The 23,868-nt window shown below is 49.3% G+C and overlaps 1 protein-coding gene across 1 annotated transcript in view; it reads right to left on the bottom strand.

The window, feature by feature from the left end:
* Nucleotides 1–3,139: 3,139 nt before the first annotated feature.
* The window catches only part of LOC119089487 (uncharacterized), a 52,732-nt gene continuing 32,003 nt past the window's right edge, over nt 3,140–23,868 (bottom strand). The window contains exon 5 of the mRNA XM_037212215.1: nt 3,140–3,334. Coding sequence (XP_037068110.1) covers nt 3,140–3,334 — 195 coding nt within the window. The remainder of the gene's footprint in view (nt 3,335–23,868) is intronic.

The following is a 23,868-nucleotide window of genomic DNA, read 5'->3' on the forward strand; positions in this document are numbered from 1 at the left end:
GGGGCCGTGATTCCTTCACATACGTCCCTGCTGAAAAGCTCCGGCAATCTCCACGTCTCTCCATGTCTCAATATATTTGTGATCAGGGAGCGGTACCGTAACATTTCAGAACAAAACCGTGTGCACATGGCACAGCTAAGGGAAGCGCAAGAGCCACCTCTGCGAATTGGTAACCGTGTCCTCTGTCTCTGCGTTGCCCATAAAGCTTTCTAATTCGTAAATATTGCCAATGTACTCTTTATGCCCACAGTCTACTGAAAACCTGGGTGCCATCGCACAATATACCGGAGTGTATCATCAATACAAGTTCTGGGAGTGGGCCGTGTTGAGCCCCTCCCCGTCCTCCCTTTATGAGGGCGAGGGCGAAATGAATTCCGATGAAAATTTGTCTATCTATTAGTGCGCTACTTAGAGCTACAACGGATAGACATGTACTTGGAGACCTCACTATCCTTTCGGTGAGGAAAATATAAACTTATCAAGCAAAATGAAGCAAAAGTTTGGTTGATGAAAAGCTGTGGACATGAGTACTCTTCCCATCAATATTATTTTAAAACACATGCGTGTAGGTCCAAGCTGCTTCATAGTTCTCCGACACATTCAAAAAGTCTGACATGTTTTGTTAGTCATAACTGTATCGACATCATTAGCACACTACACGTGGAAGACATACAGTGGAGACTGCTGGTAGTTGGCGGGTGCCTAATCGCTGGTTACGATTACAATGGTCCAGTGATTGTCCTGGTGTTTTCTGCTAAATATCCCGGTCTTGACGCTGCGCTGACCTACCCGGTGTACCGCTCGGTGACGAAGCAGATGGTGCGCCGCTGACCTACCCGGTGTGCCGCTCGGTGACGAAGCAGGTGGTGCGCCGCTGACCTACCCGGTGTGCCGCTCGGTGACGAAGCAGGTGGTGTGCCGCTGACCTACCCGGTGTACCGCTCGGTGACGAAGCAGATGGTGTGCCGACATTCCGCAAGCATGTCAGAACAGTGCAGGTCTTATGTCTTAGCGACAAAGCGGATAGTGTGTTAACTTTTCGCAGACAAGTTCAGAACAACACATGAGTTGAAACGTTTTCAAAACAGCTTTGGAAAATTCGAATTGGATTTTGGTGGAAATATGCCTTCTAGGCGTTATTGGCCATGACTTAACTTGGCAATAACTTAACAGGCATTTACAATGTCAGGCCTTTGTACTAACGCTATATTAGTTAGCACGCAGCGTATTGCTGCATACACGCGGGGCGTGCAGAATTATCACTGCAATTTACGCTCACGTTCCTCGATGATGGTTCTGTGCAAAAGTATGGTGGTGTTTTCTAGTGGCCATTATTTGTGTGCGGGCGGAACGAACACACCTGAGAGCAATCGAAAGCATAAGCTTCAACACGCGGAGACATCGTAACATAAAAACAATACATCCGAATGGGCTAGGGTGAAATCCCTTGATCTGTTACACCTTTTGGTGCGTGATGCTTACTGCAAGCCTGTATCTCAACCTGCCAAATACAATACACCAATGCAGGCTGGCGGCAGCGATTACCGAATGGTGTGCATATGCTGTTTGTGAGACGCATTTTCCATCCGGTGGATCCTTACTGATCTACGCTTTTGCCGTGCGTGATACGACACAAACTATGCTGGACAAAATATGGTAACTGAGAGTTTTGCACGCACTCCTTGCTCGTGTGCTGTTATATACACACTGTTGTCATGTTTAGCCTAGTTTCATGTAAAGCTGCATAGGCCGCTGTGGCGGGAGGGGAGCTCATGCTACGCCGTAAACATTGCCATCCTTCTTCGATGCCATTTCCATTCTTTTTTTATGTCTTGCATTATATTGGTACAGCTGTTGATTTACCTATATCATTTATTGGTCATTTACAATGGGCAGGTACATGCCATTATAACATTAGGCAGGTAAGAGTTTACTACTTAAGTTCGGCATGTCATTTACATTGTGTGCAACGTAAATGATATGACGTTTACATTGCGAGAATGCGTGTGTGTGTGTCGGGTGTTCGAGGCTATACCGGCGTGGGTCGGGTGTTCGAGGCTATACCGGCGTGGGTCGGGTGTTCGAGGCTATATCGGCGTGGGTCGGGTGTTCGAGGCTATACCGTGTGGGTCGGGTGCTCGAGGCTATACCGCGTGGGTCGGGTGTTTGAGGCTATACCGGCGTGGGTCGGGTGTTCGAGGCTATACCGGCGTGGGTCGGGTGCTCGAGGCTATACCGACGTGGGTCGGGTGTTCGAGGCTATACCGGCGTGGGTCGGGTGTTCGAGGCTATACCGCGTGGGTCGGGTGTTCGAGGCTATACCGCGTGGGTCGGGTGTTCGAGGCTATACCGGCGTGGGTCGGGTGTTCGAGGCTATACCGCGTGGGTCGGGTGTCCGAGGCTATACCGACGTGGGTCGGATGTTCGAGGCTATACCGGCGTGGGTCGGGTGTTCGAGGCTATACCGCGTGGGTCGGGTGTTCGAGGCTATACCGACGTGGGTCGGGTGCTCGAGGCTATACCGACGTGGGTCGGATGTTCGAGGCTATACCGCGTGGGTCGGGTGTTCGAGGCTATACCGGCGTGGGTCGGGTGCTCGAGGCTATACCGTCCGGCACTGGTATATTAGGCGGGTGATCGTCTCTGCCGTGCTTTGCCCGCCCCGTAGAGCTGTCGCATTAGTTGCCTACCCCAAACAGTTGTCTTAGTTGCCTTCCCCAAACAGTGGTCCTAGCTGCCTGCCCCATAGACCTGTCTTCTTAGTTGCCTTCTCCATAGAGTTGTCGCATGAACATGCGATGCCAAGATCTTCTGCATCTCTGCCTTAACATCCCCTTGCATCGCCAAATATTTGGAAATGCAGAAGACCCCCAGCCATCTGAAGTGGGACGCTTGTTTTCATGGGTTTTCTCGCAACACGCTTTTTGTCGTCTCCACAAGCGCAGCATGAAGGGTCTATGACGATGCGAGCAAGGGATGTCCGTATTTTCCTGTGGGCTGGGGCACGGCCTGCGCCCAGTCCTGATGCTCCGCCCGGTTATGCTATTGGGATCGAGGTAATGCCCTTTTACAGGTCCGTCTGAGAGAAGCCGAGCAGCCACGAGGGTACAGGCCTGCGGTCGGCAGCGTCTTCTCGCCGTCAGCTCCGCGTGATCCGGTACCTCATGCTTGCCAGCCCCGAGAAGCCCACTGCCGTCAGCGCCTCCTCGCCTGTCATCACACGCTGCAGCTCCATCTGCCGCACCATCCGCAGCACCAGGGCCACCACCTCCGAGAGGCCAATTCCCGCGGTTGGCAGTGCCTCCTCGTCGGACATCACACGCTGCAGCTCCATCTATAGCACCATATGAAGTACCACCTGCAGTACCGAGGCCAACACCTCTGAGAGGCCCGCGGTCATGTGGAGATACTGGTGGAGATGCTGGTGGAGATGCTGGTGGAGATGCTGGAGTGGAAGGCGGTAGCCCGCAGGCAGTAGCGGACGGCAGCTTTAGCGGGCAAGAGGTGTCCTGCCGCGAGAACACCGGCGGACCATCCATCCAGCTGTAGCCGACTCGGCTCCGGCCTGTGGCAGATGACAGGAATTTCAGGCAGGGCTTTCCGCTTTGCGATCTCCCAGCAGGTGAATGCGACGTATTGCAAGCACTTTAAGCTCATTTCTCTGTAGTTTTAATGGATGAAATGCAAACCGATGCTGGTACATAAACGATCCGTGTGTTGAGCATTGATGCATCTCAGAACAGATCACTACAATCCAACACACGGAACAAGCCAGCAAAAATATATCTCAAACCAAGGTCTAACACTCGTAACAAGCCAATGCCGTGCGTTGCAGCCAAAGCGGGTGCCGACAGTGTGGTGGCTAAGCTGCGCCTCTGTGAGAGCAGAGGTACCGGGTTCGAATCCCCGCGGTACCCGCCCCTCCTGGCGTGGTGGACGGCAGGCGACGCCCTGCAGCATCAGTAGCTGCAGGCGTCGAAAAGCCCCAACAAAACACAGGTCACAACTAAGGTTGACGTGATATGCGTCAGGCGCCCACCGGACTACGCAGCGCGCCGTGGTCCCCATGGACTAAGCAAACATTAGGGCAAATAATGCAAACGTTGAGTCCGTCGCTTTACGTTTGCCACGCGGGTACTCCATCACCGCTCCAGTGTGAGCCAGAAGAGTTCATAGCATGGGAAAGCCAATATATAGAACGGCTACCCAAAGAGAACGGCTGACGGGTTGGGCTGGGTGCAGAGTTCTAAGGATGTACAGGTATGATGATGAGTTTGGATTGGGGCGCAAACTGACGGGTGCAGTCGACGCGTCCGAAAACACGAGGAAACAACAACAAAAAGATAATGGGTTTGGGCAAGGCGCTCATCAAATCTCGGGTAAACACTTGTACTGTAAGTGCTTACCCGAGCGTACTGCAACGCCACTTCTCGTGTTTCCTCCAGTCAAAATTAGCTCCATGAACTCTACTTCAGCAGTAGGGAAGGCATAACAGAGCACAGGGATGCAGTGAAGACCAAAGTGCAAAATATGCCTGCTGACCTTTCTTAGCGCTCTTCCTTATTTTAGAATAAAAAAGCTTGAATTACCAACCAGTTGGTGGGGGTGGGGGGGGGGACAGCTGATTCCGAATGAGTAGCGTCGCAACGCGCAATTATTGAGCCGTCTTGATCGTCTGATGCGCTATCTCTTGGGCTGGGACGATCAGAAGCGTCCCTCTATATTTTTCGTGGGCTGAGCCACCCCCTCCCTTCCTCGAACGCCGACTTGAGCCCCCTCCCCCGCCTTTCCACAATGCTCCTCTGAGCCTCCTCAGTGAGCATTAGCAGAAAGTGAGTACTGGGCCAAATAAATTTTAAAAAATAATGATCTAACTACTGCTTCGCTAGGCAAAAGGCACCCCAACACATCATTATTAGCATCATGCTAATTTTGAACCCAAAAGTACCCTGTAGATAACTTATGTTTCCCCAACACTGGCAAGTGCATCTGGCGCGTAGTTATGGATCCGGTGATTATACGGCACGACTAATGATGGCGGTAGTCGTCAGTGGTCCATCACTAAGGCTTATTTACACGTTCTGTGAATCGCATCCTTTTTTAAGCTTGTCACAAAAAGGCAGATCACATTAACTCCACGTGGGAAATATTTAATCCGCAGGAAAACAAGTTTGAATCTAAGGAATATCTAAACGACTTGCTTTCCTATTCTAGCATCTCGGATGGGAGTTCCAGTGGTCAAAATCCGAAAGTAAATCAGTTTTAGGAAGTGGGTAAGGCCACTCCTTTTTTGCTCTGCCTCCCTCCAACTGATTTTAAAAAGTGACCGCCCTGGTCGTGATGATTCGTTATAGGCGTCAGACAAAACAATAGCGAGCATTGGAACCTGCAACTTTTTAGCCATCTTGATCCTCTGCATGTTACAGCTCGTGGGTCGTGGTCGTTTATAGGAGGCTTGGAGCACAGCAATCGTAAGCAATGAATTGAGTCATGTTTAAAAAAGCACGACCAGAAACATTGCTTAAGACTGATGCGCCCATTGAGCAGTAATCCTGCATTGTAATAGGAATAATGGAGCGGCCCGGTGCAAGGCTGCAATAATGTCCAACGATGGATACATCCAATGCGATGCAAACATGCGACAGTGAATCCAGATGCAGATGTTTATTCAGCTATCAGCTGACCACCTTCTGACGGATCTATGCTGGCCTTCAGTAAAACGTGCGAGAATATAGGCTAATCAGATCGAAATCTGCAACCGATGAACCACCTTGATCTCTTTCATATTTCGTATATATTGGGCCGTGATTATTCATGACAGGCGTCAGGCACAGCAATCGTAAGTAATGGACTTATTCATGTTTCAAAAAACCACGACCAGAAGCGTTATCTGTAATACGTATGTAAATTGAGCTCAAAGCCGGTAGTGGAATATAGCAAATTGGGCGGTCCAATGCTAGCCTGCCTTATTATCTGCCGATGAAGATGCCAATCCACGCTGACCTACACTGCCGCCGGATGTGGTGCAACTTACCACCGTACATCAACATCCAACAACAGTGTGGAGCAACAGAGAGTGCGCCCCCATCGCTGTAAACTTCAGCAAGTGTTGAGAGCGTCAATTCACTGGGCAAAGCACCACCAGCAGTGTTTTGCTGCATCCCATACCCGTGGCCCACTGCTGCACACAAGTCGATCATGCCGCCGCCTCTTTCTCGAGTCTATCCCGATGTGTTTTCATGTAATGTACAAGCCAGTGAGGTCTCCTCAGTCTGCTTCATGTACTGTACAAGCCAGTGACGTCTCACCAGTCTGTTTCATGTAGTGTGCAAGGCAGTGACGTGTCACCAGTCTGCTTCATGTACTGCACAAGCCAGTGACGTATCACCAGTCTGCTTTATGTACTGCACAAGCCAGTGACGTGTCACCAGTCTGTTTCATGTACTGTACAAGCCAGTGACGTCTCACCAGACTGTTCAACATGCTCGGCTTGGGTGCGGTATAGCGTAACATGCTTCAAGAAAAAGATGCAAACCGAAGGAAATACTGACATCAACTTACGGATATCTGTACGCACATCTTAGTGAGCATATCTAACCTAATACGTATAGCTTAGATGACGGGATAGAACAGACCAAAGAAGTAAGTGAAACTGATCAGCCGCTTAACTTTTGTAATTGCAGCGTTACTTTTGTCTGGTACGAATATAGTGTCACAACAATAATGTGGATCATATCTCCATTCTCGTAGCTTAAGCCGTATCCAAGGCTTCTCTGCGGTGGGTTGACCTCGATCTGCTGGAGATGATAGGTCACAGCGCGTGTTGTAATCCCGCGTTGCCACCCACCATTTCAAGCAGGTCAGTGTCAGCACGAAGGACAGCAATGTTCAAGGGGTTAGCCATTTTCCGTTGGAGGAATCCTTGCTGGCCCAATCTGCTTGCTTAGCGGTAAACAACACGAGACATTGCAAAAGCAGACCGCAAGCAGAGAGCAGCATAGAGAGCGGCAGCTGCAGGATGTTTAAGCAGCTCCACATGCGTTAAGATAGGTCTGAGCTGATGTTCAGGGCTTTAGGCACGACCACTGATTAAACACCAGGCTACACCAGTCGGAGTTTACTCAGAACAAAGGCAGTACTGCAAAGGCTATAGCACGATTAAACCTACGGAGAAAGCAAATTCAGTCACCTGCACATGGCAGCATTCAATAGAAATGATGTGTATTGTTAATGATGTGTCTGTCTTCCCAGCATGTGTCAGAGCCCTCCCTTCCGTCAGTTACTCAGTCACTGGTCCCCTGTCGGCTGTGACTCAGACACGTCCAGCGTGTCGGGTGGTTACGAGTCATGATTGTAATGGCATGACTAGCAACACCCCACACGGCAGACATGCCCATCAGGACTGCAGTGATTCATTACAACTTTGATACGCTTTGTGCTGCACGTATATTGCTCCAGTGTGTATCGGCTATGTTGCGAATGATGTGCATTTTGATGTATTTATATATATATATATATATATATATATATATATATATGTATATGTATATATATATATATGTGTGTGTGTGTGTGTGTGTGTGTGTGTGTGTGTGTGTGTGTGTGTGTGTGTGTGTGTGTGTGCGTGTGTGTGTGTGTGTGTGTGTGTGTGTGTGTGTGTGTGTGTGTGCGTGTGTGTGTTTAGTTAGTTAGTAAGCTACTTAGTTATTTGTTTAAGGTGAATGTATATCTAATTACCGTGTCCAACCATCTCAGATCGAGTGTTCATCTGGACACACATAGGTCTTCTGCCCACGTCAGGCTGCAGCAATCAGCGCCATCCCGCAATACAGTCTAACTCACCAAGCAGCGGAGCGCTATCTTGCGGTAGCGTGCGTTGATGACAATGTCCAGGCAGACTCGGCAGTCTTCCGTCTGGCGAAGCTCTGCTGAACAGGTCTTCTTGTCTGGAATGATGTGAGGAGTCTGTGTGAATATACCGCAAATATACCATACCAGAACAGTACGGAGAGTCTCCCTCGAGACGTGCGTTCAGTGGAGTGATGATTCTGGAAAGTCGCTTTTTGCTTCAGGTATGTCTTCCATCCATCAAGACCAGGCCACATCAGTTGGAACATATCTTATCATGTTGCAGAGTAAGCATGCTAAACGGAGCTCACAAACGTAGCAAGTTGAAGGTATCTGCATGTGGCACATGGCGAATGACGAGTCTGTTGTCTGCCTATCATGTATCAGGGCCTTGTTTTTGCCGGTCGCTCAGTCGCTGGTGCTTGGTCGGCTGCTTGAAAATTCAGACACGTCCAACGTGTGATATGGTTTCAAGTCATGATTATAACGACACGACTAGAACCACTGCACATGTCCATGAAGAAGACCGCTACACTCTACTGATTCAAGCGACCATGATGCGTAGCAGCCGTGTTCATTCAACAACCATTCAGTTCATGAAATATTCCGCGTGTGCGGCTGATGGCACACCGGCCAGCCCCGTGCGTTTAACTCTGATACAACTCATACCAGTATATCACAATTCAACACATGGAGCAGGCCAGTGCGTAGGATTTCCGTGGCCAGCTGTGTAGTGATTGTGACTGACGACTAATCTTTTGGACATGGAAAATTACTTGGAGTACTGCGATAGTTGCATCAAAGAGCTGATGTTTTATGGTTGGGTGCGGGGGCAGGACCGGGCGCATGTGTGCATGGTCGACACATCTGTCAAGACTGCCACATGCCGCTGGGCTACCTCTCGCTCAGTACCAGGACGGTGTAAAAAAGCGTGTGCGCGTGTTATTGGGTCATGGGTTATTGGCATTGATCAATTTTAAGCATTTGTATATGATGCCTCTTGAATGGGAGCTTTTCATGAGATCCGCATGGGGACATAGCAATCGTAAACAATGGAGTTGGTCGTGCCTCAAAAACCACGACCAATAGCATGGCTCACGACAGATATGCTCAGTGAGCTATAATCCGACATTGCCATCTGACAGACCGAGCAACCAAGTGGAGCTTGCATTAATGTCCGTCTACCGATGGAGATGTATGTATAGTTCTCTGCTGATTCTTCCCTTCGGCCTATCCATGCTGAATCACGCTACCACCGGACGTGATGCAACTCATAACCTACATCAACACCCTACAGCAATGCAGGGCAGCATAGACTGTGTCTCTCGTAGGAAGCCATATCAATTGTTTATATGATCCTGATAGTTGTGGGAAGGCCACACACGATTGCCGTCTTGTTTTTCGTGTCCACAACAATTGTGCCTTTTGGTGTACATAAATCGACCATGTACACACTACTTTGCTTACAACCTATCTCGATGGCTTCTAACGTGAATAGAACTGCGATGGCGCTCCAGCCTGTAACATCAGTTGGGCTGAGGTACTATTTAGATCGGTATGCCCCAGCTCGAGTCACGCAGAGCACCACACGGGAAAAGCACAGCTTGAAATCAATATCATCACGGGGTACGTGTAAATAAATTTCATGCACAAATTTTTCCTGATAATCAAATCAAGACGTTAAAGGGAAAAAACTCTGTGTTTGTCCCATTTGGGAACGGGCCGTCGGAGATACAACAATGGCAGAAACCAGAGGCTGGGCGAGAGTGACAGGGCGGAAAGTTGCAAACCGTGCTGTTTAGCGTTTGACGGTTACTCTTACATTGCTTTGCATATGATGCACCTAAAATGATTAACGATGATGCTTCTCCCGCTCCACATCCGGTCCATGATATTTTCAGTGCACTGTTAAGCTAACGAGGGATTATCATAACAACAACAACAAGCACACTTCCGAGCAAGGATACGAAATCACTACACACTCACCAGCCACTGCCAGTAGTTGTGGCCACGCCTGTAACGATAAGACTGACAAACTGCAGGTGACACCGATGTGTGCTAAACAAGTGGCGTTGGGAAGATGCCACGGGTGTTCGTTCCTCGAGATGATGTGATCTCTAGTTGTAATCTGCATCACATGTTGTGGGCTTTTCTTTGCTTGTTCGGTGCGCTGCATGCATAAGTGTTTTGCCCCAAATGTTGCGCGCACGACACCAATTGCGGGGTGGGCGTGTCAAACACCCTCCAGAGGAACACAACGCTCCATTCACGTGGGTGGTCGGCTGCTTCAAGATTCAGACATGTCCAGCATGTGATGTAATTACGAGTCGTGATTATGTGCGCATATTTAAAACAGCTATTCAGTTAAGGAAACATTCCGTGTGTGCGGTTGATGGCACACCGGGCAGCTCCATGCGTTTAACCGTGATACAACTCACAGCCATATATCACAATTCAACGCATGGAGCTGGCCAGTGCGTACGGTTGTCGTACTTAATTGTGACTTATTGCATTTGGGCGCCCACCAAGCTCCAAAAGAGTTGTATGCTTTCCTATCCGATATCATGCCAGTCCTTATCCGCCATTGGAACCCAGAGGTAGCTACATCAAGCAGTCGGGTTTTATCCTTGATGGGTGGAGCGGCAGGGCCGGGAACACGCGGTCAGCACGTCTGTCAAGACTGCTGCACGTCACATTGTGGGGCTATTTTGCGTCCGTTATCAAAGTACTTCACTATTGCGCGAGTGGCCACTTAACACATCCAGCATGACATAAATCACATGAAGAGATCATCACATGAGGCTCACTGTGATCAAAGCCTGCATCTGCCGGTCCATCTTGACCACCTGCATGTCATGTCTCTTGGCCTGTGATCATTTGTTAGCTGCGGGGGGCATATCAGTAGTGAGAAATGGATTTAGTCATGTTTTAAAAACCACGACCAAAAACATTGCTCACGACAGACATGCCCATGAGCTGTAATTCTGGATTTCAATATAGAAGATCAAGCGGCCCGGTGAAAGGTTGCAGTCACGTCTATTGATGGAGGGTTCTGCACAGTTCTCAACCGCGCCTTCCCTTCGGTGGATCCATGCCGACCTACGCTGCCGCCGGCTGTGATGCAACTCATAACCGTGCATCAACACCCGGCAACAGCGCAGAGCAGCACAGACTGCGTCATTCTTGGGAATTCACACTAAGATGATCCAAAGTGTTTTGAGAAGTTCACACATGATTGAAGCATTGTTTTCGCGGTGAGTTGGCATTGGTCCCCCAGAAATGTAGGTCACACCATTGTTGTAATGTCGTGTTGCCACCCACCAAATCAAGCAGATCATTGCCAGTAGGAACGACAGCAGTGTCCAGGCGGGTTGGGCCGTTTTCCATCTGAGAAATCCGTGCTGGCTCGCTCTGCTTGCTTGGTAAAATACAACACAAGACTTGAAACAACTGCCCGGAAGCAGACAGCAGTGTAAAGAGGAAGGCTGCAGGGCGTTGTGCAGCTCCAAGCGCGTTGATGTAACTCTGATGTGATGTTTGGAACGCTGGGGACGACCACTGAGAAAGACCAGGCTGCACTACTCGGAGCATATTTAGGAGCCAGGCAGAACTGAGAAGGCTATAGCACAATAAAAGGTACGAAGAAAGCGAATGCAGTGACCTGCACGTGGCAGCATTCAATAGAAATTATATGTATTGTTAATGATGTGCCCGTCTTCCAAGCATGCATCAGAGCCTTCGGTGGATCCATGCTGACCTACGCTGCTGCCGGCTGTGATACAACTCATAAACGTGCATTAACACCCGGCAACAGAGCAGAGCAACACAGTCTGCGCCACTCTTGCACTCTTGAAAACTGCGCCAAGTGTTGCGATAATCCCACATCATACCACTGGATAACGTATGACCAACATAGAGTCTTCCGCTGCATCCAAAGCGTGTTGTCAACAGCTGCACACAACTGAGTTATACCCCTGCTGTTTTTCCCTTGTCCATCTCGATGTTTCTTTTCGCGACGTTTCACTTCGGGTTTTACTACACTGCTTTAGTCTCGTTATCTGATGCATATGACGAAGCATCACTGTGAAGGGGACGGGGATGAAGCTGGTGTCATACATAAGGACTGTTCGAACGTGAAACAGCAATCTAGATGATATATCGAATCACTGTCTCCTGATGTTCAGAGCCCTAGGCACGACCACTGATTAAACACCAGGCTGCACTAGTTGGAGTTTACTCAGAACAAAGGCAGTACTGCAAAGGCTGTAGCTGAATTGAAACTTACGGGGAAAGCAAATGCAGTGACCTGCACCTGGCAGCATCCAATAGAAATTGTGCATTGTTAATGATGTGTATTGTTAATGTGTATTTTTAATGATGCGTCTGTCTTCCCGGCATGTATCAGAGCCTTCCCTTCCGTCAGTTACTCAGTCACTGGTCCCCTTTCGGCTGTGACTCAGACACGTCCAGCGTGTCGGGTGGTTACGAGTCATGATTGTAATTACATGACACGCAACGCCCCACACGGCAGACATGCCCAACAGGACTGCAATGATCCATTACAACTTTGATACGCTTTGTGCTCCATGTATACTGCTCCAGCGGTATCGACCACGTATCGAATGATATGTATTTTGATATATATATATATATATATATATATATATATATATATGTGTGTGTGTGTGTGTATGTGTGTGTGTGTGTGTGTGTGCATATATATAGTTAATTGGTTAGTTGTTCAATTATTTAGATAGCTATCAATGAAATATCAAATACAAAAAACATATTTTTAGTAACTAAATTAATCAGTTAGTAATGAATTATTCATATCTGTTTAGGGCGAATCTATGTCGAGTTTCCGTGTCCATCTCTCTCAGACTGAGTTTTCATCCCGACACACATAGGTCTCCTGACGTCAGAGTGCAGCACCCAGCGCCATCCCGCAATACAGTCTAACTCACCAAGCAGCGGAGCGCTATCTTGCGGTAGCGTGTGTTGATGACAATGTCCAGGCAGACTCGGCAGTCTTCCGTCTGGCGAAGCTCTGCTGAACCGGTCTTCTTGTCTGGAATGATGTGAGGAGTCTGTGTGAATATACCGCAATTATATCAGAACAGTACGGAGTGTCTCCCTTGAGACATGCTTTCAGTGGAGTGATGATTCAGGAATGTCGCTTGTTGCTTCAGGTATGCCTTCCATTCATGAGGACCAGGCCACATCAGTCGGAACAGTTCTCATCATGTTATAGAGTAAGCATGCTAAACGGAGCTCACAAACGTAGCAAGTTGAAGGTAACTGCATGTGGCACATGGCGAATGACTAGTCTGTTGTCTGCCTAGCATTTATCAGGGTCTTGTTTTGCCGGTCGCTCAGTCAGTGGTGCTTGGTCGGCTGCTTGAAAATCAGACACGTCCATCGTGTGATATGGTTTCAAGTCATGGCTATAACGACACGACTAGAACCACCGCACACGGTGGACATGTCCGTGAGGACCGCGACACTCCACTGATTCAAGCGACCGTGATGCGTAGCAGCCGTGTTCATTCAACAACCATTCAGTTCATGAAATATTCCGCGTGTGCGGCTGATGGCACACCGGTCAGCCCCGCGCGTTTAACTCTGATGCAACTCATAACAGTATATCACAATTCAACGCATGGAGCAGGCCAGTGCGTATGGTTACCGTGCTAGTCTGTGATGTGATAATGATTGATTGCCCGCCGAGCTCTTGGAGGTGGAAAATCTTTGCAATCTTGGGATGATTACATCAAAGAGCTAATGTTTTATTGCAGGGTGCAGCAGCAGGGCTGGAGGCATGTGCGTATGGTCAGCAACAGCCGTTGTGTCCGTCCCTCCTGTACAGCCGTGAACGTCCGCGGTGTCCACTTCTGCACAGCGGTGAACAGCCGCATTTTCCGCCCCTCCTGCTGGGATGAGAGGCAGGCGATGCCACACAGCCTCATCAGCTGAGTGCGTCATCGAGCCTCAGCGACACTAGCTATCAGGCGGCGGCTCCAGACAAGTCCATCATGCGGAGCTGTTTCGCGTCATGATGATAACGACACGGCGAGAAACCCTCCACATGACGGACGTGCCGGCAGGAGTACAGCGGCTGTTATTTGTCTGGTGGCGCTCAGTTGGTACGTGGTGCGACGTATAGAAGCTGTTGCGTTGTTTCAAGATCTGTTGGCCATGTTAACAAACAGCGGTGTGCCTGACCCTACGTTTTTCTCACGCCACATTGGGAGAAGGCAATCTTTTAGCTATTCTTTAGGGTGCACTGTTTGGCCTGAATGCAAACGTGATTGCACGTTCATCTGCAAAACACTTCGGTTTCCAATACGACTCGACGGATGGAGACATACTGACGACTAAAATGGACATTGGCACGCTAGTTAATAGCTTATGTTTGACGTGGAAGCTAGCGAATACATTCAATTGGAAGCTTGCTGTGGTGTAAAGCCTATTTTCCACAAATTGGGCTTGATCTGATTTCCTACTATCACCGCTTTCTCACCCTCATTTTTCACCCTTCGGTCGTGGTATATTCGCCCGCGTATAAGGGGTTTTGACTCAGGTTTTTTTGTCTGCATGAAGTAGACCTCCATTGGAGAAAGTTTCAGCTTCCATGTGACTACTCTTCGGCAGCAGGCATAGTTTTTTGTTGAATTCTGACTCTGATGTCTTTTCTGGTTTTTATGTTGAATCTTTGATTTCTGGAAGCCACTTCCCAAGATTTACTACCTTTATTTGGGTGTGAGATGTCATCCACGCCACCCTCCGATCACCGCCCTGCCTGGCAACACCTGGAGATATTTTCAAATGTCCAGCAGACTTGAGAAAATTTACCGGATGGCATTAAATTGGCTTGGTTCTTGCAGCCTTGTGGGAATATAAATTTCGGTACACCATAAACCCCAATCACCGTCGAAAATTATGACCCATGCATTAGACATTAGCCATCAGCTGAACACAAAATCCGCCAGCTGCCGGTCTCAGGTCGGTAACCCACCGAATAAAAACCTGACGAGCCACATCCAGCCTTGTTGCAACATTTAGTCCAGAACCTAGCGGTCCAGTGTAAACATGCAGCAACGTCTGCCGATGGAGACACCTGCACCGATATCAGCCGCGTCTTCCCTCCGATGGATGCATGCTGACCTACGCTGCCGTCGGACGTGATACAGCTCATAACCGTGCATCAACGCCCGACAACAGAGCAGGGCAACACAAGCTGTACCCCTGTTGGAAGCTTGATCAAGCGTTGGCATGATGATGTGGCAACCCATTGGGCACCGTATGACCGGCATAGTGCTCTGTTGCATCCAACGCACGTGTCCAACTGCTGCACACAAGTCATTCAAGCCCTGCCGGTTTTTCCCCGAGTCGTTCTCGGTGTGTTTTCAGGAAGATTTCAGCTGGATTCCAGAAACAAACCAAAAGAAAGCCTTACCATTAACAGAAGCAATGCAAAGATAAAGTCATCGCTCCGCGCCTTAGAAGTACCAAATGTTGGTATGCGTCTGCATATAACACAATATCTAGCTAGGAAATGCCATACTGCTCTGAGGAACTGAAGAATTTCTGTCCTTATTGAGTATGGAGCTTCGTCATGAATACTGCGGAACTAAACGTAAGATTTCTGTCTTACGAGAATGGTTATATAAATGTTATTTGTATCCACCACATTTTGCAAGATCTTCTGAGTAAAACACCTCCCGAATTGGATAATAAATCAAGTAGTTTTAATGTTCCTTCCCTTTAGCTATCACAGTTCATTTCGAGTTTCGCTCCAATGTGTGAGCCTCAATATCTCACAGGTATGGCAAAGCAGGAGGCAAAAGATAAATGAGTTATCATTTATCCCTTGAGGCATACACAAATGATAACTGAGCGTAATACATCAATCCAGTGATATATCGAATAGCCATCTCCAACAATCTCAAACCTGTTGACTTGTTTGCGTCGTGTTGGCTCTGAGCTGTCGTTCGGAAGTTATAAGCTCGTCCACCATAAACAAAGGACCTGGTTTGAATAGATCAGCACTGTCGGAGTCACACCAGTTGAAGTAGATTCAGGAGCTGAGCAAAGCGTAGCGCATGAAACATTGACCGATTCTAGGGCACGCCAATGCAGAGCAAGCGAATGCAGTAAGCTGCTGGTAGCAGCATTGGTGGAATGGCAGGTGTGTGCAGTAATGTGTGTGTTGTCTGCGCAGCATGTATCAGGGCCTTCCTTTCCGTCAGTTACTCGCCACTGCTTCTCGGCCGTCTGCTTGAACACGTCCAGCGTGTCAGATGGTTGCGAGTCATGATTATAGCGACATGACTAGAACCACTGCACACGGTGGACATGCCCATGTGGAGGGCAGAAAGACGGCAGACATGCCCACCAGGGGGGGGCAGACAGGCGGCAGACATGCCCATCAGGACAACATTCCATCGGTTCAGGAGACCAGTGATGCGCAATATCCGAGGTCGTTTCAACAGCCAGTGAGTTCAGGGGACATGGCGTGCAAGCCGTTGACTGTACATCGGAAAATTCCGTACGTTTAGTTGAGACACAACTTGGAGTCATATGCCACAATTCAGCACGTGGAGCAGGCCAGCGCTGCTGAAAATCGTTGCGTTACTTGGAGATTATCGCACAGCTGCTCCACTACCGTGCGAGTGTGAATCATTACAATTGTTGCCTACAATTTCTTAGCCAACTGGATCCTCTGCATCTTACAGGTCGTGGGTTTTGGTCATTCATTAGAGGCGTCGGGCACAGCAGTCGTAAGCAATGGCTTTAGTCATGTTTCTGAAGACCATGACCAAAAACATTGCTCACGACAGATATGCCCCAGTGAGCTGTAATCCGACATTGCCATCTGACAGAACAAGCGGTCCAGTGTAAGCTTACATGAACGCCTACCGATGGACATGTGTGTACAGCTCCCTGCTGATTCTTCCCTCCGGTGGATCCATGCTGACCTACGCTGCCGCCGGCTGTGATACAACTCATAGCCGTGCATCGACACCCGGCAACAGAGCAGAGCAACACAGCATGCGCCTTTTGAAGAGCCCATCGAGTGCTGCAAATCACAACCAGTGCCACATTGCAGGCTGAGGCCGGTATGGTATGCCTTGCTGAGTGCATTGCGTGTCCATTTGATGCACATAGGTTAAAACACATCTGCCGTTTTTCGAAGAAATCTCGATAAAAAGCTTTTATGAAATGATCACGGGCTCTTGAGATTTTGAGCTTTATCTTAATTCATTTTGTGGTAGTTAAAAAGGCTGGAACATGTTTTCCATTCTACTAGAAGTACGCGCAATCCTGAGTCCTGCATCATCCATTGGCCAATAGCTGATCGCGACATCAGCCATTAGCCAATGGCTGAGTCTGGCATCATCCCTTGGCCAACGGCTAATCAGCTGATCGCGACGTCAGCTGGCTGCCTAGCCGCAGGTTACATTCCGGCTAGCCGCTGAACCAAAGCCTGCTAGCCGCAGTCAGCCATGGCACCATGTACAGCATCAGATCTCGTCAACAAGGGGGATGCGTTTGTGAGCGCATTTGCGGTGGAATATTGCCACTAGCATTGCACTATGTCATGCCTATTGCCGACGACACACCATCGTGGAGGGCAGTGGTCGATTCCACCACAGTGCTGACATCCTCTAGACCTTCCACCACACCATAGTGGTGTGGTGGAGGGTCCCAACGTACCAACGTGACCACCTACCAACGAGCCCCTCGATAAGTGGCTTGCAACTCAATTATCCTGATTGTTCTCACATGGCAACCCTCAGCACGTGATCAGTCTTTGTGGAGACGTCAGGCACAGCAGGCGTGACCAGTGGGGGCGTCAGGCACAGCAGCCGTGAGCAGTGGATTCAGTCATGTTTGAAAACATCACGACTGGAAACGCTGCTCACGGCAGATGAGCCCATTGAGGCGTAGCACTCCGAGATGGAAACATTATGTCCTTTTTACTGTGGTCAAGTATGTGATCTGTATTGATTGTATTGATTGCATCATTATTGGCTTAATAGCCTCGAACACCTGAAAAGTATGTTAAGCAGCAATTTTAACTTTGAAACAGTATCGAGCTGCTATAACCAAGACAGAAACACGTTTAAGTGCAGCTTGACACACTGCAAACAGGTAGCGTCTTCGGTAAGTGGAATAGTTCCCATGTTTTTTCCACGCTGGCAGTCCATTCGGTCATTGCAAATTTTGGGCTTGCAACGATAACGCAGATCACATCTTCCATAACCGACCGCCACGACCTTAGTCTGCTAGAACTGCTAAGTCGCAGCGCACGTTGCAATCCTGCGCTGTGAGCTAACGATTCTAGCTGATCAAGGTCAGCTTACGTTGGCGGACATGAACAGTTTCCAAGCCCGGGCGAGTCGCGCCGTTTTTGTCAGACAAAGCTGTGCTGGCAAGCTCTTCTTGCTCGGCGGGATAAAACGCGAGACTTTGCATCAACATCCCGCGAACAGAGAGCAGAACAGAGGGTCCCTCTAGGGCAGCTCAGTCTGCGTTAAACTCATTCTGAGCTATCTCTCGAAGCTTTAGGTGCGCACAACTAAACGTCTGAGCGCACCTGTCAGAGAGGATTTAGAACCCGAGCAAAACTCGATGTGCCGTAGCGCAATAATATGGATGGTGTACTTCTAAACGTATTGAGACACAGCCGGAAATCTTTAGCAGCATTGCACTAGCAACGACGACTATGCCGGGCAGAATGCATGCCTTTCGCTTTGTCTGCTGTGTGCCGACGCCACACGAGGTTCAAGACAAGTTCAGCATGTGAAGTGGCTTCTGGTCATGATCATAACGACAGGACCAAAAGCACTGCACACGGCGAACATGCCCATGAGGACGGCGGCGCTCGGTTGACACAGGCGTTTTCCTTATGCGCTATGGATATGACAGCCCGTTGAACTGTCGGCAGACGGTTCAGCTCGCACGGCGTACCAGCTGGGACCATTTGGCTGACCAGGCCTCCCCGTAATCCAGGGTGTAGATGATCATAATGCGCTCGCACCATCACACCTCTTCACCGCTTCGAGCACAGCAAACAACTTTAGTCTGATCTGTTAATAGGTTGATCCGCATGATAGGTCTCTTCCGTGTTTTGGATATTTTCTTACATAGATTATCCATATTTTGATATGCTACACACGTCATGTAAAACATCCAGCAATTATCCTAGGTGTCTCATATCTATGAGCCCATATCAGTCAGTATTCTATTATTCTAAATTTTAATTTTATCAACAAAGTTTTTCAAAAGATGGGAATGTGTACTTAATGAAAGACCCCTATACACATTCAGACCCGAAGCCAGTGTTGTCATCGCTTCTGTGGCTATGTTGGGCATCTAACTGATATGTGCCCGGTACGACCCATCCTGTCTTTGCCCAAAACCAACATGTCTTTTTTATCTCTATCCACGTTAAGTTGTGCAGAGTGGAGACCTGTGTCAGCACACTGACCTGCCTAGCACGTGTTGACTGACACAACTCGGAACAATACGTAGTAAATAACGACATCGAATAACAGACATTACGTGTCCCACTCAGACAGTTGATTAGATCCACCCAGACAGGTGATTAGATATCGGGTTTTCAGGGCGTGTCATCTGCAATGTTTACCAAGTTTGGCGGTGCCGTTGCTACTTCGCTCTCCCCTGAAAGGGTTTCTGTGCACTTGATACACACAGTTTACTGCCTTACAGGCACGCAAAGCACTTCTTGATTATGAATCAGTTTAGGTAGTTGAAAGCGATGCAGACAGCATCTGCTTCAACGTCTAAATTTACCATGGCGCAAGGATTCATGAGATTGTGTCGGAGGGTGCTATGTGAGGTCGCAAGAGTCAGCCTTAGGAAACGCTCGGCAGCAGCATCATCAACATGTGATGCCTTCATTGAAGTAGGCAAACCTCCAGAAACAGGGGTGATGTAAATGATTAAAATTGTAACACAATGAAAACGTGTCAACCCCCTCTTTCTCCACTGTTTTTTGTTGTGGAAAGCTGAAACAGGAGCATTTCGACGCGAGCTCACCAAACAGGTCTCCTGTAGCGAGTTCGCACTTGAACACGATCAGTCGACGTTAAGAAGCTCATTTTAAAGGCTTATCTGTTTAACGTCATGCACACATCTGGTAAGATATTGCTAATCTTGGGCCGCAAACGGCTCCCTATTCGTTCAAACGCATCAATGTTGTGCATGAAAATAGGGATGTATAAAAGCCCAGCTAACTTAGGCGGGAGCCGACAGTCTGGATAGTTCACTTTGGCGGTACATCTGCAAGACGTTACACAAATGAGAGCGGCCTGCAGTCGGAATGAGGGAACTGTGCGGCATCGACAGTTGACAGCGTTACTGGACCCACCTCATCTGAAGCTGACGGCCGGTCCAGATGAGAGCAGTGCAGCGACCACCTGGGAGACTTCAACGCGCCGGCGAACACTGGAGACTGCAGCCGACGTCAGGAACCTAACACAAAGTATAAGCTTGTTCAGAATGGCCGGCCGCAGAGCCATCAGCACCAGACATTGGCTCTGTCCATCCGATGCGCCAAATGCCTCCACTAATCAGTGGCTAAATAGGCGGAGTCAGTCTTCTGTCGACCAATCAGCGGCGCGGATCTGAGCGACCGGCTCCCGAGCATGGAGTGGACCGCATCGGAAGTGGAAGTTCATCAGAGTTACTGCGCGTATGGGTTTTGACAGAAAATGCAGAAAACTGTGCAATCTGTTTTTCAGGAGATGCATCCAATGCAGAGCAATAAGGATTTCACCATTGAACTCAGCGTGGTAAGGCCAGTAAGAGCATACCAGACAGCACCAATAAAAGGAATACACTTTTGAATCGAACACTATTTTCAGCCTATAACTTGGGCTCAGGGTGACTATCATTGCATTACTGCACAGTAAAGACTGCTGTCCGTATGCTTTTAAAATGAATTTCGCCATATCCATGCAGCCATCCAGGCTGGAACGAGCGCTCTCTTTCGAATGAGAGATAACGGCGGCAATCATCCCAGGCAGACCACGAACTAGTGGGCTTCACGGCCTTGGTAACCCCATGGATATCCATATTGAATGGGTAACGGGCTGATTTGGGTACAGATTTCTGGAAAGTATGGGTGTGGGTATGGGCACAGGTATATGTTGAACATGTACAAAGCGTCGGTTTTTGGGCGCATGTAAGATGCAGCTATGCACGGGCATATGTAAAACATTCCCGAAACATCGGGTAGATCATTGAAGGAAGTTCGCACAATGACACTGTTTGCGACGTTTTTGGTCAAAATTAGCTCGATTCGCACCACTTTTGTATTCATTGAGGTAAACAAGTGTATTCGTGTAAAGATGCCGGAAATTTTTCGAAACATTAAAGATAGAAATCTGAAGAATTCAAACGGGTAGTAAACTGGTGGATAACACTGATAGGGAATGGGTCGCCGACAGGTATGGGCTTGGCCTCCCTGGGTAGTGGGTGGACTGGGTACAGGACAAATTACCCGTCAAGGTTTCTACCTCGAGCATAACTCCTGACCAATCGGTTCATCTTCACCGCCGCTCAGCACGTGGGAGAGGACCTCTGGCCGAGCTACTCCCATGCTGAGAGCGTGAGGTGAAGTCCTCGGTCTCAGATCGGAGTGTGAGGTGAAATCCTCGGTCTCAGATCGGAGTGTGAGGTGAAGTCCTCGGTCTCGGATCGGAGTATGAGGTGAAGTCCTCGGTCTCAGATCAGAGTGCGAGGTGAAGTCCTCGATCTCAGGTCCGCCAGCAAACAATCTGGGAGACAGCTCTTAATTGCAACACGATCAAAGCGTGTTCTGTGCAGCGGAGTGGCCGTTTGGGAAAGCAGTTCTTTGAATGCAACGTATAAGGAAGTGAATCGTAAGGCGCGTATGATATGATGTTTTCCAAAGAATCAGATATCGCAAATGGGATCAAAACTTGACGTTGGGCACGTTGGATCCAACGGGAAAGAATGAAAACGCAGACAACTATCCCGTTTGCGACTATCATTGTGGTCGGCAGAGCACCAATCATATCTTTCCAACCAGATCTATCTACATATAATCAACCAGATCTTTTGATTAGCTTGCTGCTTCCCAAGGCCAGGGCGGGCTATCCTTACCGTCGCTTCGATTCGTCGTGTTTCACAACGCACACGGCTAGAGGGAGGGGAAGGGGCAGGGGGGATTGCATCCACCCCCCGTTTCCGGTCGCAGTGTGGCAGAGCATTCCTGAGAACAACAGTTAGTCGGCCCCAGCGAGATCCCACGATTGATCAATATGTTACTGGTTTTAGTGTAGTAATTTGCCCCAGGGTCAGACCAACGGCCGTTTCTCTAAGACCATTTCACTATCAGAGGATGACATGACAATATTTGCAACGCCGGGCAGCACCAGGGCACCAGCACCAGCATCACCAACGCCAGCACCAGGGCACCAGCACCAGCATCACCAACGCCTGCAGGAGGGCGCTTACACAGACATGTTTCTGTTTGATTTCTAGCATGTTGACATGTGTTTTTGTGCATGATCAGCACATACGAGCGATGCGGGGCCTCGTTAATGCAACAGTCGCCCCTCCGAGCACGGTTTGAGGCTTTACCAGCTGCCAGTCGCGCCCGTGTCGGCCCTTGATCGTCGTGCAGTGTTCCTGAAAACACGCCGCTGCCCAGACGCCAGAAATGTCAATCCACGTTTTAGCGCGAAAACGTGGGCATGAAAAACCAGGGATGAGGTAAAGGATTGAAATCTTTGGAGCATTTTGGTGGAAGACAACTCTTATTACCAGCCTCATCCTTCTCATTTGCAGCTGAAAACTGCTATCACAGTATTCAAAATCTACTTTGGTGTATTGTAAATTCCTTGAGTGCTGCTGAGCAGCGTCACTGGTGGTAGTAAAACAATGTTACGCATCACATGATCCTCATATGCCATTATGCACACCTCAATGTGTAGGTTTAACATTAAGGCGAAATGATCAAATGCATATTGTAATAAATCAGTACTTGCGGGTTAATGGCGGATCCGCGTCGAAGCACAGCGAGCTTCTGCGGACTGGATCACTAACCAGGCAGGCGGGGACGCGGGCTGATATTTTGGAGAAAGCTGCGTCTCTAGTGTGAATGCCAACGTTTGGGGAGCTCAGGCGGTGCGCAATGCCCACCGCAATAATGAGCAGTGGCACGGGCTTAACGAATATATCTGCCAGCCATGTGTTCTTTTCAGCCAAGCGAAGAGCCTTACAAATGCAAAGAGGCTAATTAATCATGATCCACGCACCCGCCGCCGTCCACAGGCGTGTAAACCAGCGCTGGCTGTCACCAGCGGCGCCCGGCCCGTCCAGGCAGTGGCTCGTGATTACCCAGCCCGTCCGTTAGACACGGCGATGGGCCCACCCGGCGGTGGACACATCTGGCCTCCACGTGCTCACGGGGCGGGGTGGGGGTGGATTGGCGGCGGCGGGGGCGGATTAGCGGCGTCCGCGGGCGACCCGCCGACGAAAACAGAGGGCCATTTATCATGACCACCCGGCCGCTGGTGACAGCGGCTTGTGAGAGGTAGGGTCAGGTGATGGGTAGCTCGCGAAGAAATCAGCGCCGTAGAACAATAGCCATCGCCGTCATCGCCGGCTTCTGCAACGTCTTTATTGCTGATGTTTTTAAGTTCTCGGCCTCACTGTTTTTCGATCAGCGAACGTCCTGCACGGAGAAAGATGCCCAGACTCCTGATCGGGGTTTGCCCTGACCCTGTCGGGGACTCAAGCTCTGGGACGGGGACAGGTCACGCGGCTGACGGACATGGAGTCAGATTAGGCAGCGGCCGACTCTCAAAACACTTGGTCCCACCCCCGGCGGCTTTGTTTTGGACTACCGGGCGGGAGGGAGGGGAGCCGAACGTGTGTGCTGGCATCGCGGGGATGTTCCAGAGAACTCCCCGCTGCCAGCGCTTGCACAGGGGTCCACAAGTCCACCGGGACGGCACCAGA

Source organism: Pollicipes pollicipes, unplaced genomic scaffold (genome assembly GCF_011947565.3).
Source record: "Pollicipes pollicipes isolate AB1234 unplaced genomic scaffold, Ppol_2.1 Scaffold_1600;HRSCAF=1878_pilon_pilon_pilon, whole genome shotgun sequence".
NCBI lineage: Eukaryota > Metazoa > Arthropoda > Thecostraca > Pollicipedomorpha > Pollicipedidae > Pollicipes > Pollicipes pollicipes.